We start from the raw sequence: 15,130 nt of genomic DNA on the forward strand, positions 1-15,130 counted from the left end.
TGGATGGTCTTAATTATGAAATCTAGTCGATATCATTCATGATGTCAGTCATTGGACATCGAAAAAAATATTTACTTGAGGAAGATGAACCAGTTATCAAGACTGGAAAGTATGCTTCATGGGAAGAGGATAACAGCATGGTTACTTGGATCATGAATAGTGTGGACTCTTCTATTTCTCCTACCATTGCCTATTATACTACTGCTAAAGAGATGTAAGATTTTTTACGTGAAACTTATTCACATGACAAGAATATGGGCAAAGTATTCTAGGTAGAGGAAGAACTATACAAACTACAACAGGGTGATATGAGTTTCCCCCAATATTTTGCAGCAGTCGATGTCACTTTTGAGCGACTAAAATTCCTTCGGCCTCCATATACGTCGTGCTATAAGACTCATTATGAGTATGGTTTCCAAGTTTTTGGCAGGTCTTTCTCCATAATATTCAGTGGCAAAGGCACAGATGCTCACTGGGAGTGATATCCCTGGTTTGGCAGAGGCATATAATAGGATAAGTCGTCTGGCAGTTACTCTACCTCAGTCTGTCAGTGACACACCCACATCAGCATTGGCTGCATCTAATGGGCATGGGTCAAGTTCTTCTTCTGTCTCTAGAGGAAGAGGCACATGTAGGGGGTTCGGAGGACGTGGCAAATTTCACTATACCCATTGTGGACAGGTGCTGGGATATCTAGGAGGCTCACAGGGAAGAGGGTCTAAGACTCCCACAGGTAGAGGTACTTCATCTTGAGTTCCTACGGGACTGGCTCAAGTAGTAGCTATTGGAGAGAATCAATCTACATTTGAGTCTTTCTCTCTTAGCCTGAATAAGGCAGAGTATGAGCATATATTATCTCAAAGAGCTGCTTCATCTTCCACATTAGTCTCTGCCTCGTCTAGAATAGTTGGTTCTGCTCTTTCTTTTGTTTCACACGACCCAGGTACAATTTGGATGATTGATTCAGGTGCCTTGAGGCATTTTTGTAGTCGGCCGCATTTGTTCTCTTCACTGACCAAGTTTGATCGGCTACGGTTTGTTAAATTAGCCGATGGCAGGTTTTCTCCCATTATGGGAAGTGGTCATGTTAAAATCTCTCCATTATTAAGTTTATCAAATGTTTTATATATTCCAGAGTTTCCTACAAACCTATTGTCAGTACAGCAGCTAACATCTAGTTTGTCATGTAAAGTCATGTTTGACTCTAATTCTTGTACATTTCAGGACTTACAAACTGAGAAGATAATTGGTGGAGGTCATGAGCAAGGGGGAGTCTACCTTTTGTCGACATCTGTGGATTCTGCAGCTATTTCTATGTCTCAAAAACCCACTCCATATCAATGGCACCTGCGGTTGGGTCATCCTTCTCCACCGACGTTGCGTCATGTTCTTCCCAATATGTCTATGTTTGACACCTTTGAGTGTGAAGCTTGTCAACTTGGCAAACACACTCGAAGTAGTTTTCCTTCAAGTGTGAGTCCATCCAGTCAGAGTCTTTTTGATCTTCTTCATGTTGATGTGTGGAAGCCTAGTCGGGTTGCTAGTAGGTCTAAGTTTCGTTATTACTTAGTCATTGTTGATGATTATTGTAGAGTCAGTTGGGTATTTTTGTTGAAAGAGAGGTCTGATGTCATATGTATTCTCAAAAATTTCATTCTAGAAATAAAGACTCAATTTTCTTCTACTGTCAAATGCATTCGCACTGATAATGCCTTAGAGTTTAAAGCGTCCAACTTAATGCAATTTTACCACAATCATGGTATTCGACAACAGTTTACATGTCCTCACACGTCCCAACAAAATGGGGTTGCTGGGAGAAAACATTGCCAACTTCTAGGCATGGCTTGTACTCTTATGTTGCACTCTCATCTCTCTATGGGTTTTTGGGGAGATGTCATACTTACTGCTTGTTACCTGATCAATCGTTTACCATCCTCAGCTATTCAAAATGAAATTTCCATCCAAAGAACGTTTTCCAATCGACCATTATTTCACCTTCCTCCAAAGGTGTTTAGTTGTACTTGTTTTGTTCATGTTCTAGGCACACACAGGGATAAACTTGCAGCTCAGCCCATCAAGTGTGTTTTCATTGGCTATCCTTCTCATAAAAAAGGCTACAAATGTTTTGATCCCTTAACTCATAAGGAATTTATGAGTGCGGATGTTACCTTTTTTGAGTCTCAACCTTATTACATTTCCTCTTGTCCTCCACAACAGGTGTCACCTTTCGTTCCTCTTCCCATTCCTCCCATCCCATTGGAGTCGGTTCCTTCTCACCTTGAGTCTGTGTCTCCCCCTAATAGTCGCTTTACATATCCTCCGCAGACTTATATCCGTCGACATAAGGCTCCCACTGTCTCTCCACCAATGTCTCCTCAGGAGGTAAGCTCTCATGAAAACCTATATTATGCCACCCATGGCTCTGATGGGGCTGATGACCTTCCCATAGCTCTTCGCAAATGCAAACGATAGTGTACTCTTGATCCTATATCTCAGTTTATTTCTACTGATCATATTGGTGGTAGCCTGCAACAGTTCGTGTCAGTCTTGTCAGTGCACTCTGTTCCCTCTAGTCACCAACAGGTAGTACTTGACCCGAAGTGGCGGCAAGCTATGCAAGATGAGATGGAGACTCTACTACAACGAGGGACATGGGACTTGGTTGATCTTCCATCTGGTTGTGATGTCGTTGGCTCCAAATGGGTTTTCACCATCAAGTATTTATCCAATGGCTTAGTGGAATGCTACAAAGCTCGTCTTGTAACCAAAAGGTATACACAAACATATAGTGTTGATTTCTTTTAGACTTTCTCGCCTGTAGCTAGGATGGGGGCTATACGTCTTCTTGTGTCAGTCGCAGTGCATTATGATTGGCCCTTATATCAATTGGATGTCGAAAATGATTTCTTATTTGGGGATCTTGATGAGACTGTTTACATCCAGCAACCCCTTGGCTTTGAACGTCAATGGGAGTGTGGTAAGGTGTGCAGGTTGAAGAAAGCTATCTATGGATTGAAACAAAGTCCTCCTGCTTGGTTTCACAAATTCTCTGAAGTAGTGTTAGAATGTGGCTTTACGAGGTCTTTGGACCATTCGTTGTTCATCAAGAAATGGTTTAGAGGTACAGTTGTGCTAGTGGTGTATGTTGTTGATATTGTTTTGACAGGTGAATGTGAGCAGGAGGTAGCTCTAACAAAGCAGTTCTTGCAAAAACACTTTGTTACCAAAGATCTTGGTCAGCTACGGTATTTTCTTGGCATCGAAGTTGCTCGTAGCAAGGAAGGAGTTGTGTTGTCGCAAAGGAAGTATGTTCTTGATCTTTTACAAGACACAGGGATGCTAGGAGCTAAACTAGGAACTCTTCCTATGAATCCACGAGCTTTCTTCAATGTGGGTAAGGATGTCAATGGCTCACATTCAATTGATAACCTTAGCAGTATTCATCTTTTTTTTTTATTTACATGTTTAGATTATAATATGAACAAAGAAAAATCATCTAAATCCAAAATTTGATTCTTATGTTCATATGGGAATTTGAATTTTGAATTGAATTTAAGTTATTTTAAAAATATAGAAGAATTGGATAATGGATATATGATATTTATTTATAGTTAGATCCAAATTTGGATTTGATTGGATGTCCATTAAATAAGAGTCCAATCTGATTTTTAAATCCAATATTAATCTTTGTTATGTCCAATTCTTTTGAAACGGTTTGATTTGTTATTTAATTCAAGTTAGATATATAGACATTCTTAAAATGAGATTTGATTAGCTGAATGGCATTTCAAAGAATAGATACATCAAGGCATTCTCCCCATTGGGCACATGGCAACTTGATGAGAGGTTGAGATGACTGCCCTTACCCTTGTTTCTGAGTTCATGGCTGCTTTAGGATATGTCAAAAAGCAAAACACTAGTCAGTTGGAGTTGGAGTTGGAGTGAAGTGCATTGACCATTTGCAATGTACAAAAGTAACTTTTATGAGAATTGAACTGGTGACTGATCATTTATTAGACTACCAATTCATATCATCATAGGAAATTGAATGTGCAACTTATTATTTTAATGGTTTTCAGAAGGAATTACCAATGAATCTGCATGCTTTAAAATATACCAATCATAGCAAAATTTTTATTCTTTCTCATGACTTTCATTTGAACATAGAATTATATATGATTTTATTTGACATTCTAATTCATTCCATTTTCTTTTGAATGTAAAAGTTACGTTCACAAAAATGAAAGAGCCTACTTGTTAGGAGTTTTTTAATATTTAAAATTGTATTATTCTAATTAATTTATAATGTGTTCTTGTTTTTCAAAAAATTAAATTTTATTTTTTTGGCAATTTAACATGCCGGCTTCGCGAAGCTAATTGTCAAAAATTGAGAAAGAAAAAGTGGAGAAAGTACGTTAAGAGAAAGTGATGATGGCAACGGCTGAAAACAATTGCTCCGTAACTATTTACGCAAAATGAAAAATAATTAGTAATAATATTTAAAGATATTTAAAGAAAACATTATGCACCAAAATGTAGATGAAAGTTCATGGAGGCAATGTCTGGTTGACAATCATGTGCGCAGATGGAGTAGGATTTTCACCGTGACAAGTTATGCTGATGTTCTGTTATTGGATTATTTGAATGAGGAAAAGGAAGGTAATGAAGGAAGTTGGTTTGACAGATTTGAAGAAGAATGTGGGTTAGTTATAAAGTTTTGTTGTTTGTCTGTGCTTTAAGACAAGAATCCAAGCTGATTACAGGTAAATGTCAAATCCTACACTAATCAAATCCGAATTAAGTTCTAAGTTATTCCAATCCGAACTCGATTAAATTGAATTCGGTAATTAAAAGGTGGATCTCAGACATTGGATGATTTCTCGGTTACTCCCAACCTCCGTTTACCATAAAATTTCAGTTTTTCTTTTCGATGAATGTGCAGAAATAATAATGGAGGAAAAATCATTCCTCCAAATTTCCCGAAGCATCAAATACAGTCATTTATTTTAGATCCATATAACTTATTGATGTTTAAGATAGAAAAGGGGCGCCAGTGATAGTCATCTTTAGAGTTCGAGTTGCCGTTGGTTAAGTTTCACGAAACTTGAAGCGCTGTCGTCTGAAGGGGCGCGCTCCGACTCCCCGTCGTTTCGCCGTCGTTGCCATCGTTTCATTGTTCGATTCATTTTGCATAAGAAGATGGGCGCTTTCTGGTTCCTTCTTCATCCGCTCCCTGTTCCTTTATCGTCTTGTGGCTGTTGCTTCGGTCGGTACGTCCATCCGTTGTTTCTGTTCCGTTTCTGACATAATCTTAGAAGCATTTAATGCCCTTCACGAGAAGAGAAGATGCTTGAGGTTTTGCATGGTTTCGTTTCGTTGCTTCTCTTTTCACCTTTCATCTATGAATCTCCACCATCGACCTCGTTCCATTACTGACGAACATTTTTTACTGGTGTTTGGTATTCTATCTTCCTAGCTTGCAAATCAAAGGTATCCTCAAGCTTCATTTATTTCTCTTCTCGTAGTTGTCGCTGCTTTTGCTTGCTTGCTTTCTCAATCAGGTCCAGGTCTTGCTGAACATTTACAGCACCGTATCTCCTTTTGTGGTAAGGACAGGGGGGAGTGCAATTTTCTACTTGAGCTACAATGGAGCCGAAAGGATCGAACTGGCTGCCCACTTCATCCTTACCACCTGGATCAACCGCCCTTCCGACTTCATCCTCACCACCTGCGTCGACCACCGTCCCTGCTTCATCCTCACCACCTGGATCAACCGCCGTCCCCAGTTCATCCTCACCACCTGCGTCGGCCGCCGTCCCCGTTTCATCCTCACAACCTGCGTCGACCGCCGTCCCCGCTTCATCATCACCACCTGTTCGCCCCCTACGCCCGCAGCCTCCATCGGACGGGTTTAGCGGCGTGACGATGCGCAGGCCTTCCTATTATAGTTTCATGGCTGACCGTCCCTCTAGCCGTCTACTGCTTGGTTGGCGAACTCAGGATCCCGCAGTCATACGCTACGATCCCCGTGCCACTTCTCCGACACCAACTTTTCCTAGTCCCATGGTTCGCAGCCCTCCGCCTCGGAGGTGTCGTCTTCCGGCGCCACAAGGTTCCTACATGCCTGTAACTGAGCATGGGACTCCGGGTTTCATAACTCCTTCTCCAGACGTATTAAAAACTCCACGCCATCACGGTTGTGGCTTGTCGAGCTTTAGTTTATCTCATGGCCACCCTTCTGCATCAGATATGTCTACTCCCCAACAAGTGCCAACAATAATTTCCCCTTCCGGCACTTCAGCTTCATCATCTTCATCTTACTTCAGAACAGAGGCGCCTTATGAGCACGTGAGCTACGGCCGGGGTCCAACTCAGGCGACCGAAACAAGGCGCGTCGGCGACATCACTGACTCCATTATTAGCAAATTCGATTTCAGGATCGGTGACACACAGGAAGCTGGTAGCCGCAGCGCCGGCAGAAGTGGCAGACTCATCTTCCAGGAGGCCCCTATCGATCGAGAGTCTGTGGAGAGGACGTTAATGGTGTACCATGCTCTAAGACGGAGATACCTCCAACTGGAAGAGGCTGAGATCAAAAAGGACGGCGACCGCCGCCATAATAGCTTCCACGCCCATCTTCAGGCCGCCGTAAAGATGAAGGATAAGAAGCTTCGACTGACCGAAGAGAAGCGACTGACCGAAGAGAAGCGCATAGGAACGATTCCAGGAGTGGAAGTTGGCGACATGTACTATTACCGTGCGGAGATGACCATGATTGGACTTCATTCGCCCGGAGAAGCAGGCATAGATTACACGACGATCAAATTGAACGGAGTGGAAGACACCGTCGCCATAAGCATAGTCACGTTCAGCGGCCATGAAGGCGACGTCGACGACGGGGAGGTCCTCATTTACAGAGGCCATGGCGGTCACAAGAAAGGGAAGAAGACCCCCGACGATCAGAAGCTAGAGAGAGGAAACCTGGCGCTAGATCGAAGCATGAACAGGGGAGTAAAAATCCGCGTCACCCGCGGATTCAAAGACCCGACGCACATGACCAGGAAGGTGTACGTCTACGACGGACTGTACAAGATCATGGAATCATGGATGGAGAAAAACAGCGAGGGCTTCAACGTGTATAAGTGCAAGCTAGTGAGGCTACCAGGGCAGCCTACTCTGGGCAGCCTGATATGGAAACTGACGCAGAGATGGAAGGAGAATCCATCTTGCAGAGATGAAGCATTAGCTACTGACATATCTATGGGCCGGGAGACGAATCCGATCTGCCTCGTCAATGGCGTGGATGATGAGCGCGAGCTGCCACCTTTCGTCTACATCAGCAAACTGCGGAATGCCGTCGCCATCCGCTTATCCAGGCCGGCCCGTGCTTGCAAATGTGTGGAAAGATGCAAGCCCATGACGGATGCATTGTGCAGTTGCTTTCGAGCCAACGGCAACGAGTTTCCATATGCCAACAACGGAACTCTGGTTCGCCGGATGCCGGTGGTTTTCGAGTGCGGAAGCAGCTGTACGTGCGTCTGCGGCTGCCCCAACAGAGTTTCTCAGCAGGGTCTGTATTTCCATTTCGAGGTGTTCAGAACGCGGGACAGAGGATGGGGGCTGCGTAGTTGGGATCTCATACCCGCCGGCGCATTCGTCTGCGAACTTGCAGGTGAAGTAACGACAAGGGAGAAGGTCCTGACAGATGGGGACGACGAGTATGTGTTCGATACTGAACGTGCGACTGCAAGGCCGTTAGAGTGGGAGGGCATGTATGAAGTTATCGGTGAAGCGAGGCCGCAGAGTTCCGGCATAGATGTGGGGGCTATTTCCATCGTGGCCGACGCTCGGAGAACGGGCAACCTCTCTCGCTTCATCAACCATAGTTGTTCGCCGAACGTCTTCTGGCAGCTGGTGGTGTACGACAGGCATGGCTTGATCTTTCCCCGCGTCGTCTTCTTCGCGATGAAGAACATTCCGCCGCTGACGGAGTTAACTTACGACTATGGAGTCAGTGGGAAACCGGAGGCCGGCAAAAAATGCTTGTGCGGCTCAGCAAATTGCAGAGGCAGGTTCGGGTAGCTGGAGAAAGAGGACCAATAATCTATCAATTGTAACGGTCGGCTGTCGAAGTTATCGGAGTCCCTCTTTCCCTCTCTCCCCAATTGCTTCGGTTTTTCGAAAGAAATGTACCCAGTCAGGTTCCAGCATTGGCAAAAATTAGGGTTTCTTCAACCTCTTCTTTCTTGCTCCTTTTCTTTTCCTCCCCGTCTCCGGGAGCCTCAACATTTTTTCATCACGTTCTTGCTCGAGCGGACCGCTCAGATTGCCTTGGAATTGTCTGTGCGGATCTGCTTTCTTGGGGATCTCGCTCCCTCTCTCTGTAAGCTCTCTCTCTCTGTTGTGCATGGTTGATCCCCGGGGGAATGGAGACAGCAATCCATCCACGTGATTCCTTTCTATACGGCGACCTTTGCTTTCTATGATCGATCAGTTTGTGGATTTCAACGAGTAAGCAGTTCGACCTCTCTTCTGTTCATCATCTTCCTTTATTCGTGTCAATGAACGTGGTTTTTTTTTTTTTTTTTCCTTGTCAGTTGGTTTGCTCTTTCTCACTTTTGCAGGGTTTGTCAGTAAATCGACGATCGCCGCTTGTTTTTCCTTTTTCGTCCGGTGCGTTTGAAGAAGATCTTTGCTTCCACTGTGGCTTGCCATGGAGTAGTAAACCATCTCCTGTGGCTTGCATTTGACACGTCATAAGTAATATTTCATTGGCACCTGGGAAGCCCGCGCACTTCTAGAGCTCTTTGCTACAGATGCAATTGTGCTGCAGATCAGACTCCATTCAACTGTCTTATTGCCCTGATTTCCCTGCTCCTGTTATTATTTCCTACCTGTTACCTTCCTGCTCCTCCCCATTTGTCCGCATGTAATCTATTTATGCACATATTTACACAAGAATCAATTGAAATTTTCCTTCGTACGGATTTCACGCACGCCGACACGCCCGTGCTCACAAGAGAGAGAGAGTGAGTTGATCAATATTACTAGTTTTTTTACCCCCTCTTTTGGTCTTCTTTTGAATGTTTCTAAAACGGTGGAATCATGGGAAGTAAATCAGTACTTTATGGACAGGGTGCTAATCTTGTTGAACAGACGTTACAGGGCTGGCTGTTGAGGAAATGTGGATGATCCGTTGGAACTGCAAAATCGGCTGGAGGGGAGAGGTAAGTGGAACCAGCGATAAGGCTGTTTCAGGCATAGTTTCTGACAAGCCCTTGTTATGGAAGTATGATCTCTGCAGAGGCAGAACCTCCAGAAGGTTGTTGTTTGACATGTCCGACTCAACTTTGCTATTTCCCGCCCCTTCTGTAATCCCCACCAAACCTGAACCACTACTCTCCCTGGTCTTGTTGCTGGTGCGCCGGGAACTGGAGCAACAACCAACCAACATAACAAAAATCAAACGCGCGCTCCCAGGAAGCAGGATATATTGCTCATTATAGGAATCTCATACCCTCGGGACCAAGACATCTGTAAGGTACTCGAAGGCTCGAAGGCCAGGCGCTGAATATACTGTAATGTTTTTAACCTCAACTGATCTTTGTATACGTGATTCCTAATTTTGGTCATATAGAAATTGTTACTAAATTTTAATGAACAAATTGATCCGTTTCAAACATGCCTCTTGGAATGGTTCCAGCTAGTCTGGCATATGAAAATATGGGGGTCGGGGTTCCCGCTAGTCTGGCATATGAAAATATGGGGGCCGGGGTGCTGACCGCTCTCCTGCTTGCAAACGGGAAACATTCCTTAGGATTCATGTTCGTCGAACCAGTACAAAAAGAATGGGAAAACAATGCTCGAATTAAGCATTTCACATTCTCGAACATTGCCAAAAAAAAATAAACATGTCAATCTAACTCAGCCCCAATGGCCCATGGTATTGGTGAGTTACATTTTAGGGGTCCTGAGGACTGGTCGTAGTACGATTTCCTACCCTGCACTCGCACGTGCACACGTTCCTTGATCCTTCAACCATTCGCTGGGAGCGACGAATGTGCAATTTGATGTTCAGGAGCTTCCCTGCTATCTGTTGGTCAGAAATACAGATTCAGTTGAATTGCGTAACTAAATCCACAGCCTGGCCTATTCAATTCAGTTTCTGGTTTTCACCATGAAATTAAACAAACAAAAAAAGGAAAGAAAACGACCAATACCATTCGCCAGGTCAAATCCTCCGGACCCAATGGTTGAGCTGGACTTGAATAAAGAAAATGCCTGACAGACTAAACGTGAAGAAAATAGATCAAACTCGCATGTCTTCATGATACCTAATAGCATTATCAAACAAGCAGACTTGAATTGTAATGATGACGGCCGATTTCCAGACACGCACCTGAGCAAGATTGACACGCATATCTCTGATTTGACTAGGATCAATAGCCTTTAAGTGTGCAAGAAGCCAGCCTGGTTGTAAAGCATCACGTGATGAAACAAATACCGCCATCTATGTGCATATATCAAAATCCTTGTCAGGACAGACAAATATAGGGATGCAATGTAAACTAGCATAAACCCAAAAGTAGCAATAAATCAGTTGAGTTGTTTTTTCCTTTGACAGAGAATAATGGCTTAAGCCCTTAAGCAAGCTCCCAAAGCTACGTAAAATCAGATCTACAAGAACCCCAGAATGCACATCGTGATTCTTGAAATCATGTTAGGTTCTTTTTTATTCAGTTGAACGCAAATGTTGTCATCATCTACATAGGCTTCTGTATGCAGTCCGTGGCAATGTAACAAGTTCACGAAGGGGTTATTTGGTATTAGGAACACCGTGTGAATTTTCCACGAATCTGTCCCTATTTTGAGGCAGTGAAACCCTTACATGGTGTTCCTAATGCCAATGGCCCCGACAATCTATTAAAAGCACAGTAATGATAAATGAAGATCCATCTGCTTACTGCAAGATCAAGAGGGAGAGAGACTCAATACGAAACATTACGACATACTACCAATGGCATTTGTAGAACTAAAATGCACAAATTCATCGCTAGTCTTGCCACAAGACAAGGTAACTCTCCAAGCTGCAACACAATTAAAGATGTGTACCTTATTGTAATTAAGTAATCCTTCAAAGGGGAGTTCTAGTTCATCACTAACAATAACAGGGATGCATCCACTAACAATAGCATCAAACAACCTAGCTGATGATGGAGTGTCGCCAGCAGGACTTAAGCAGAAAACGGAGCTGGAGTAAAAGAGAAAAGATCCTTGTCAAATACATATCCACTTATGGCAATGTTATAATCAGAAGGAAGGAAGCATAAAACATAAGAAATAAAAAACTTACCTGCGCATGCCATCCTGAGAAGCTTTTTTCCCTGCTTGACCAATAGTTCCCTCCTCAATAATAACACTCTCCTTGTTTCTGAGTTCATCCACAAGTTTGGCCCGAATTTTTCCTCCCTGAGGTTGATAATTGCAGCAATAAGCAATTATGCAAGCTAGCAAGGACATCACTTCAGGAAAAAATGAAAAAGGTTAGCATATGGCTGTGCTTAACAAAAGAGATGCAACTTACAGCATTCCTTTTCAGCCTTCCACGAAAGAAGATCAGAGTCTTCCTTTGAGATTCTGTTACTGATAAGCATTTGGCATCACAAACATCAACGTTAGCAACATATGGAAGAATCACATCCTTTTCCAGATATACTTGACCAGGCTTGTACCTGCATAGGTATACACATACTCAAACAATGTTAACTTCATTAAGGAACTGGGACCTACTAGCTATGTAACATCAAAATACACTACAACGATGGAGAAATTATAACCAGTTGCCTGTTGAGTCCATATCAGGTAGAAGCCAAATGGCTTTCTTCATAAATCTCCTGACAGATTTGAAAGACCACGGATGGTGAACAGGTAGTATATGATCCCTCCCTTCAGATCTTTTCCAAGACGGCTGGTCTGTGACCCATTTCAATGCCTCCTGCATTCCCAAGTAAGAATATGAGTTTCTTAGCTAAAAGTGTTTCAGACTGAAATTAGTAATGTGACCAAAAAATTTAAGATGCTTTTCACACGGCATGATGGCAATCACCCATTTTCACATGGCATGATGCCAATCACCCATTAAAAAACAACCAAAGTTTTAAAAGATAACCCAGCTCTAAACAAATTTATGGATAATAAGAAGAAAAATAATCCAATAAAAAAACCACAATATGGTGATGACTGATGAGTGACATGAAGATAAGTTATGAGCTATGAAAACAGAAAGCATTGCAACAATATATATATATATATATATATATATATATATATATATATATATATATACATACATACGTACATATATATATATATAATATATATATATATAATATATATATATATATATATATATATATATATATATGTATGTATGTATATATATATATATATATATATGTATGTATGTATGTATATATTGGTATATGCTAGACAGTTAGACGGATAAAAAAAAATCTCAGCCTTTGATATTTTTCAGGTCGGAAGTTGAGAAGAAAACAAGGAGAAAAAGGTATGAATTAGTGTTAGATGATAAATACCCCATAACCTTTTTCTCCTTATTTTTTTTTTTCAACCACCAGCCTGTAAAAGATTAAGAGCTGAGATTGTTCCTTATCTGTCTAACATCTAGGTGTCTAAAGCCTACCATTGTCTCTCTCTCTCTCTCTTGCTGTGATACAAATCACTCAAGACTCAGAAGTTACCCTACGTACCGAAGTCAGAAGTACAACACTCTTGAATGAAGAATAAAAAAGGACAACAACCAGCATGGCAACCAACATATTTCTGAAGTGAATTTCTGTGCACGGGACTATACTAACGTCAATTAAGGTTATGGCATCCTACATGCAGACTGAGAAACTAAATTGACAGAGCAAGTAGGAAACAGTGGATTTTATTGAGCACAGTGGCATCACTAACCAAACCCTATGTCCGTAACAACAATTCAGTAACCCATAAACATTGAACTCTATCTACCTCCTAACCCTGAAATTTATGACGCTCATCCAAGAGACTAGCTCGATTTTTATGTTGTAGAGTATACTTTCTTGGTGTGTCCGTTTAAGACAACAGCATCCAATAGAAAATATAGCACAAACATAAACCTTGGACAGGCGCCCACACCCTGTATAGTCTCTTGCATTGCTGCTTCTCCATTAAAAAGAAGCTGATAGTTGTGAAGAATGGAATGTAGAACAGGTCTGCCTCCTCTTGACTTTGAACCCGAATCACATTCTTCAACAGCCTTGAAGGTTCAGGAGCAATCAAGTCTGCCCACAGCCAATAATCAATTGAATGCTGCAAGAGAAAACGAATTGCATCAAAGATCATGACAACTAAAGTGCATTTAAAACTACTCGTGTAATTTAAAAAATTACATCTAAAAAAAGAAGTGCATCTTCCAGTATGGCACTAATGTTGGTAAACTACCAAAAAAGGTCCTAGATGAACTTACACGTTTATGTGGATATAGCGCACCTAAAACTAAGTGATCGGAGTAATGCGTAGCAAGTAACGGAACAACATTATGAAAACCAAGAAACATGAACAAAGGTAGAAACAACATCGTTCGAATAATAGTAACCGTCATTTTCCTCGAACATTTTTTTAACTAAATAAATCGATCAAATTATTTACTAAATAACTAATTCCAAGTGATCAGCGCGACTCGGAATCAGCTAAACTTGAGCTCAGTCTCAACACGATCCGTGGACATGAACAATAGTACCAAGAGATCTCCTCAGCGTCCATCTAGAAAGAACCGATACAGCTCGAATCGAAGACCTTACCTGTTCAATCAGTCTGTGGACAGGACTACCGTTCGAAGTCAGATTCTCGGTCTCTTTGTACGTATTTCTAAATAGCCACAACAGATCGTACGTGAACTTCGACGGCATTTCATAAACATAAACCTTAAGCACCGATGGATCAAGCGCCCGCTCGTCGAAAACCGGATCGGCCCCGAACTTCGAGGATCCAGCCGCTGCACTTCCGTCCGATTCCCGCTCAGATCCCAGCAATGGCGCCCTAGTGTTGAGGAATTCCTCAAGGGAAGCAACGAAGGAGTATTGGGGGACTGTGTATCGAGCGTAAGAGTTGGTGATGGCAAATCTAGGGTTCTGCTGGCGAGTGTAGGAGTAGAAGAGGAAGGAGGTGAGGATCAGGACGGCGACCGTGAGGCCGAATATGAGAGTGGAAGGCTTAGCCCAGGGGGAGGAGGAGGAAGGATAATTCCTAGGGTTTGGGAAAGAGACGCGCTTCCCCGCCATGGATCGACCGACGCTCTCCTCTTCTCTCAGAGCGAGGGGAGAAGACGGGAGGGGTGCGGGCTTTTATCTGCGGGCACTGCCGCGAAGGTGATCCGAACATGTGGTTCGCTCGTGTGATCGCCCCGCCAGGTTCGTGCGACTTGGTCTTCGTGCGGATCGGACTGTACCTAATATCTAAATGTGCCCAAATCCGAATTCAAACGATACCATTAGATTTGAATCCGGATCCAGATCTATATAAACTCATTTGTGTCCTTTTCTCGAAAGAAAGATACTCATCCCGGCCGGTACAATTAAAAAGAGATCGTCTAAAGTGAATATAAGTGAACCATCGGTTCCAATGTTGATGACCCACGATCCATACCCGCTTCCTCCGTTCCTCCACAGTATATGTATTCCTGACAAAGTGCCAGGCATCCACAACCTTCATGAGTTCTTATCATTGAACTTGTAAAATTATAGTTTAATCAATATAAAAATTTTGAAAAAATTATATTTTACAATTTTGAAACTATCTTCAACAAAAAAATTCTAACTTCGTGCTGCCCCTAAGGGCCATGGCCACCCCTTAAAAATACTTTTCTTAAAATTTTACATGTAATTTAAAAAAAAAAAGTCCTTTAATTTATATAAAGATTTTGAAAAATTATGTTTGAACTTCCTTAAAACAAAAATTCCTAGTTCCACTCTTCACGATATCAAACTTAATTTCACCACACTGAGAAAACAGCAATGGCTTGCCGTGCGACAAAGGATGCGGGACAGAGCATCGTGCGATGCGACATCTACGTCTTGAATGTTTC

General features: G+C 42.4%; 2 protein-coding genes across 7 annotated transcripts; one reads left to right on the forward strand and one right to left on the reverse strand.

Moving 5' to 3' along the window:
• Positions 1-5,055: 5,055 nt before the first annotated feature.
• LOC116252925 (histone-lysine N-methyltransferase, H3 lysine-9 specific SUVH1-like) lies at positions 5,056-9,446 on the forward strand. 6 transcript variants are annotated; one of them, XR_007572906.1, is made up of 2 exons: positions 5,056-8,511; positions 8,598-9,446. XR_007572906.1 is itself a non-coding variant. In XM_050077017.1 (2 exons), the coding sequence occupies exon 2, from the start codon at positions 5,647-5,649 to the stop codon at positions 8,080-8,082; it is 2,436 nt and encodes an 811-aa protein (XP_049932974.1). In that variant the 5' UTR covers positions 5,056-5,490; positions 5,588-5,646; the 3' UTR covers positions 8,083-9,446. The 6 variants fall into 6 exon arrangements, 4 of the variants coding, with proteins under 4 accessions (XP_049932974.1, XP_049932975.1, XP_049932979.1 ...); XR_007572907.1 differs by having other exon boundaries at positions 8,625-9,446; XM_050077017.1 differs by having other exon boundaries at positions 5,056-5,490; positions 5,588-9,446.
• Positions 9,447-9,790: 344 nt separating this feature from the next.
• LOC116246436 (probable arabinosyltransferase ARAD1) lies at positions 9,791-14,374 on the reverse strand. Its single transcript, XM_031618309.2, has 9 exons — positions 13,848-14,374; positions 13,183-13,356; positions 11,838-11,995; positions 11,585-11,732; positions 11,354-11,469; positions 11,113-11,251; positions 10,400-10,510; positions 10,221-10,289; positions 9,791-10,093 (listed from the first exon to the last, which is right to left on the reverse strand). The coding sequence occupies exons 1-9, from the start codon at positions 14,325-14,327 to the stop codon at positions 9,962-9,964; spliced, it is 1,527 nt and encodes a 508-aa protein (XP_031474169.1). The 5' UTR covers positions 14,328-14,374; the 3' UTR covers positions 9,791-9,961.
• Positions 14,375-15,130: the final 756 nt, after the last annotated feature.

The sequence above is a fragment of the Nymphaea colorata genome, chromosome 1 (genome assembly GCF_008831285.2).
Source record: "Nymphaea colorata isolate Beijing-Zhang1983 chromosome 1, ASM883128v2, whole genome shotgun sequence".
NCBI lineage: Eukaryota > Viridiplantae > Streptophyta > Magnoliopsida > Nymphaeales > Nymphaeaceae > Nymphaea > Nymphaea colorata.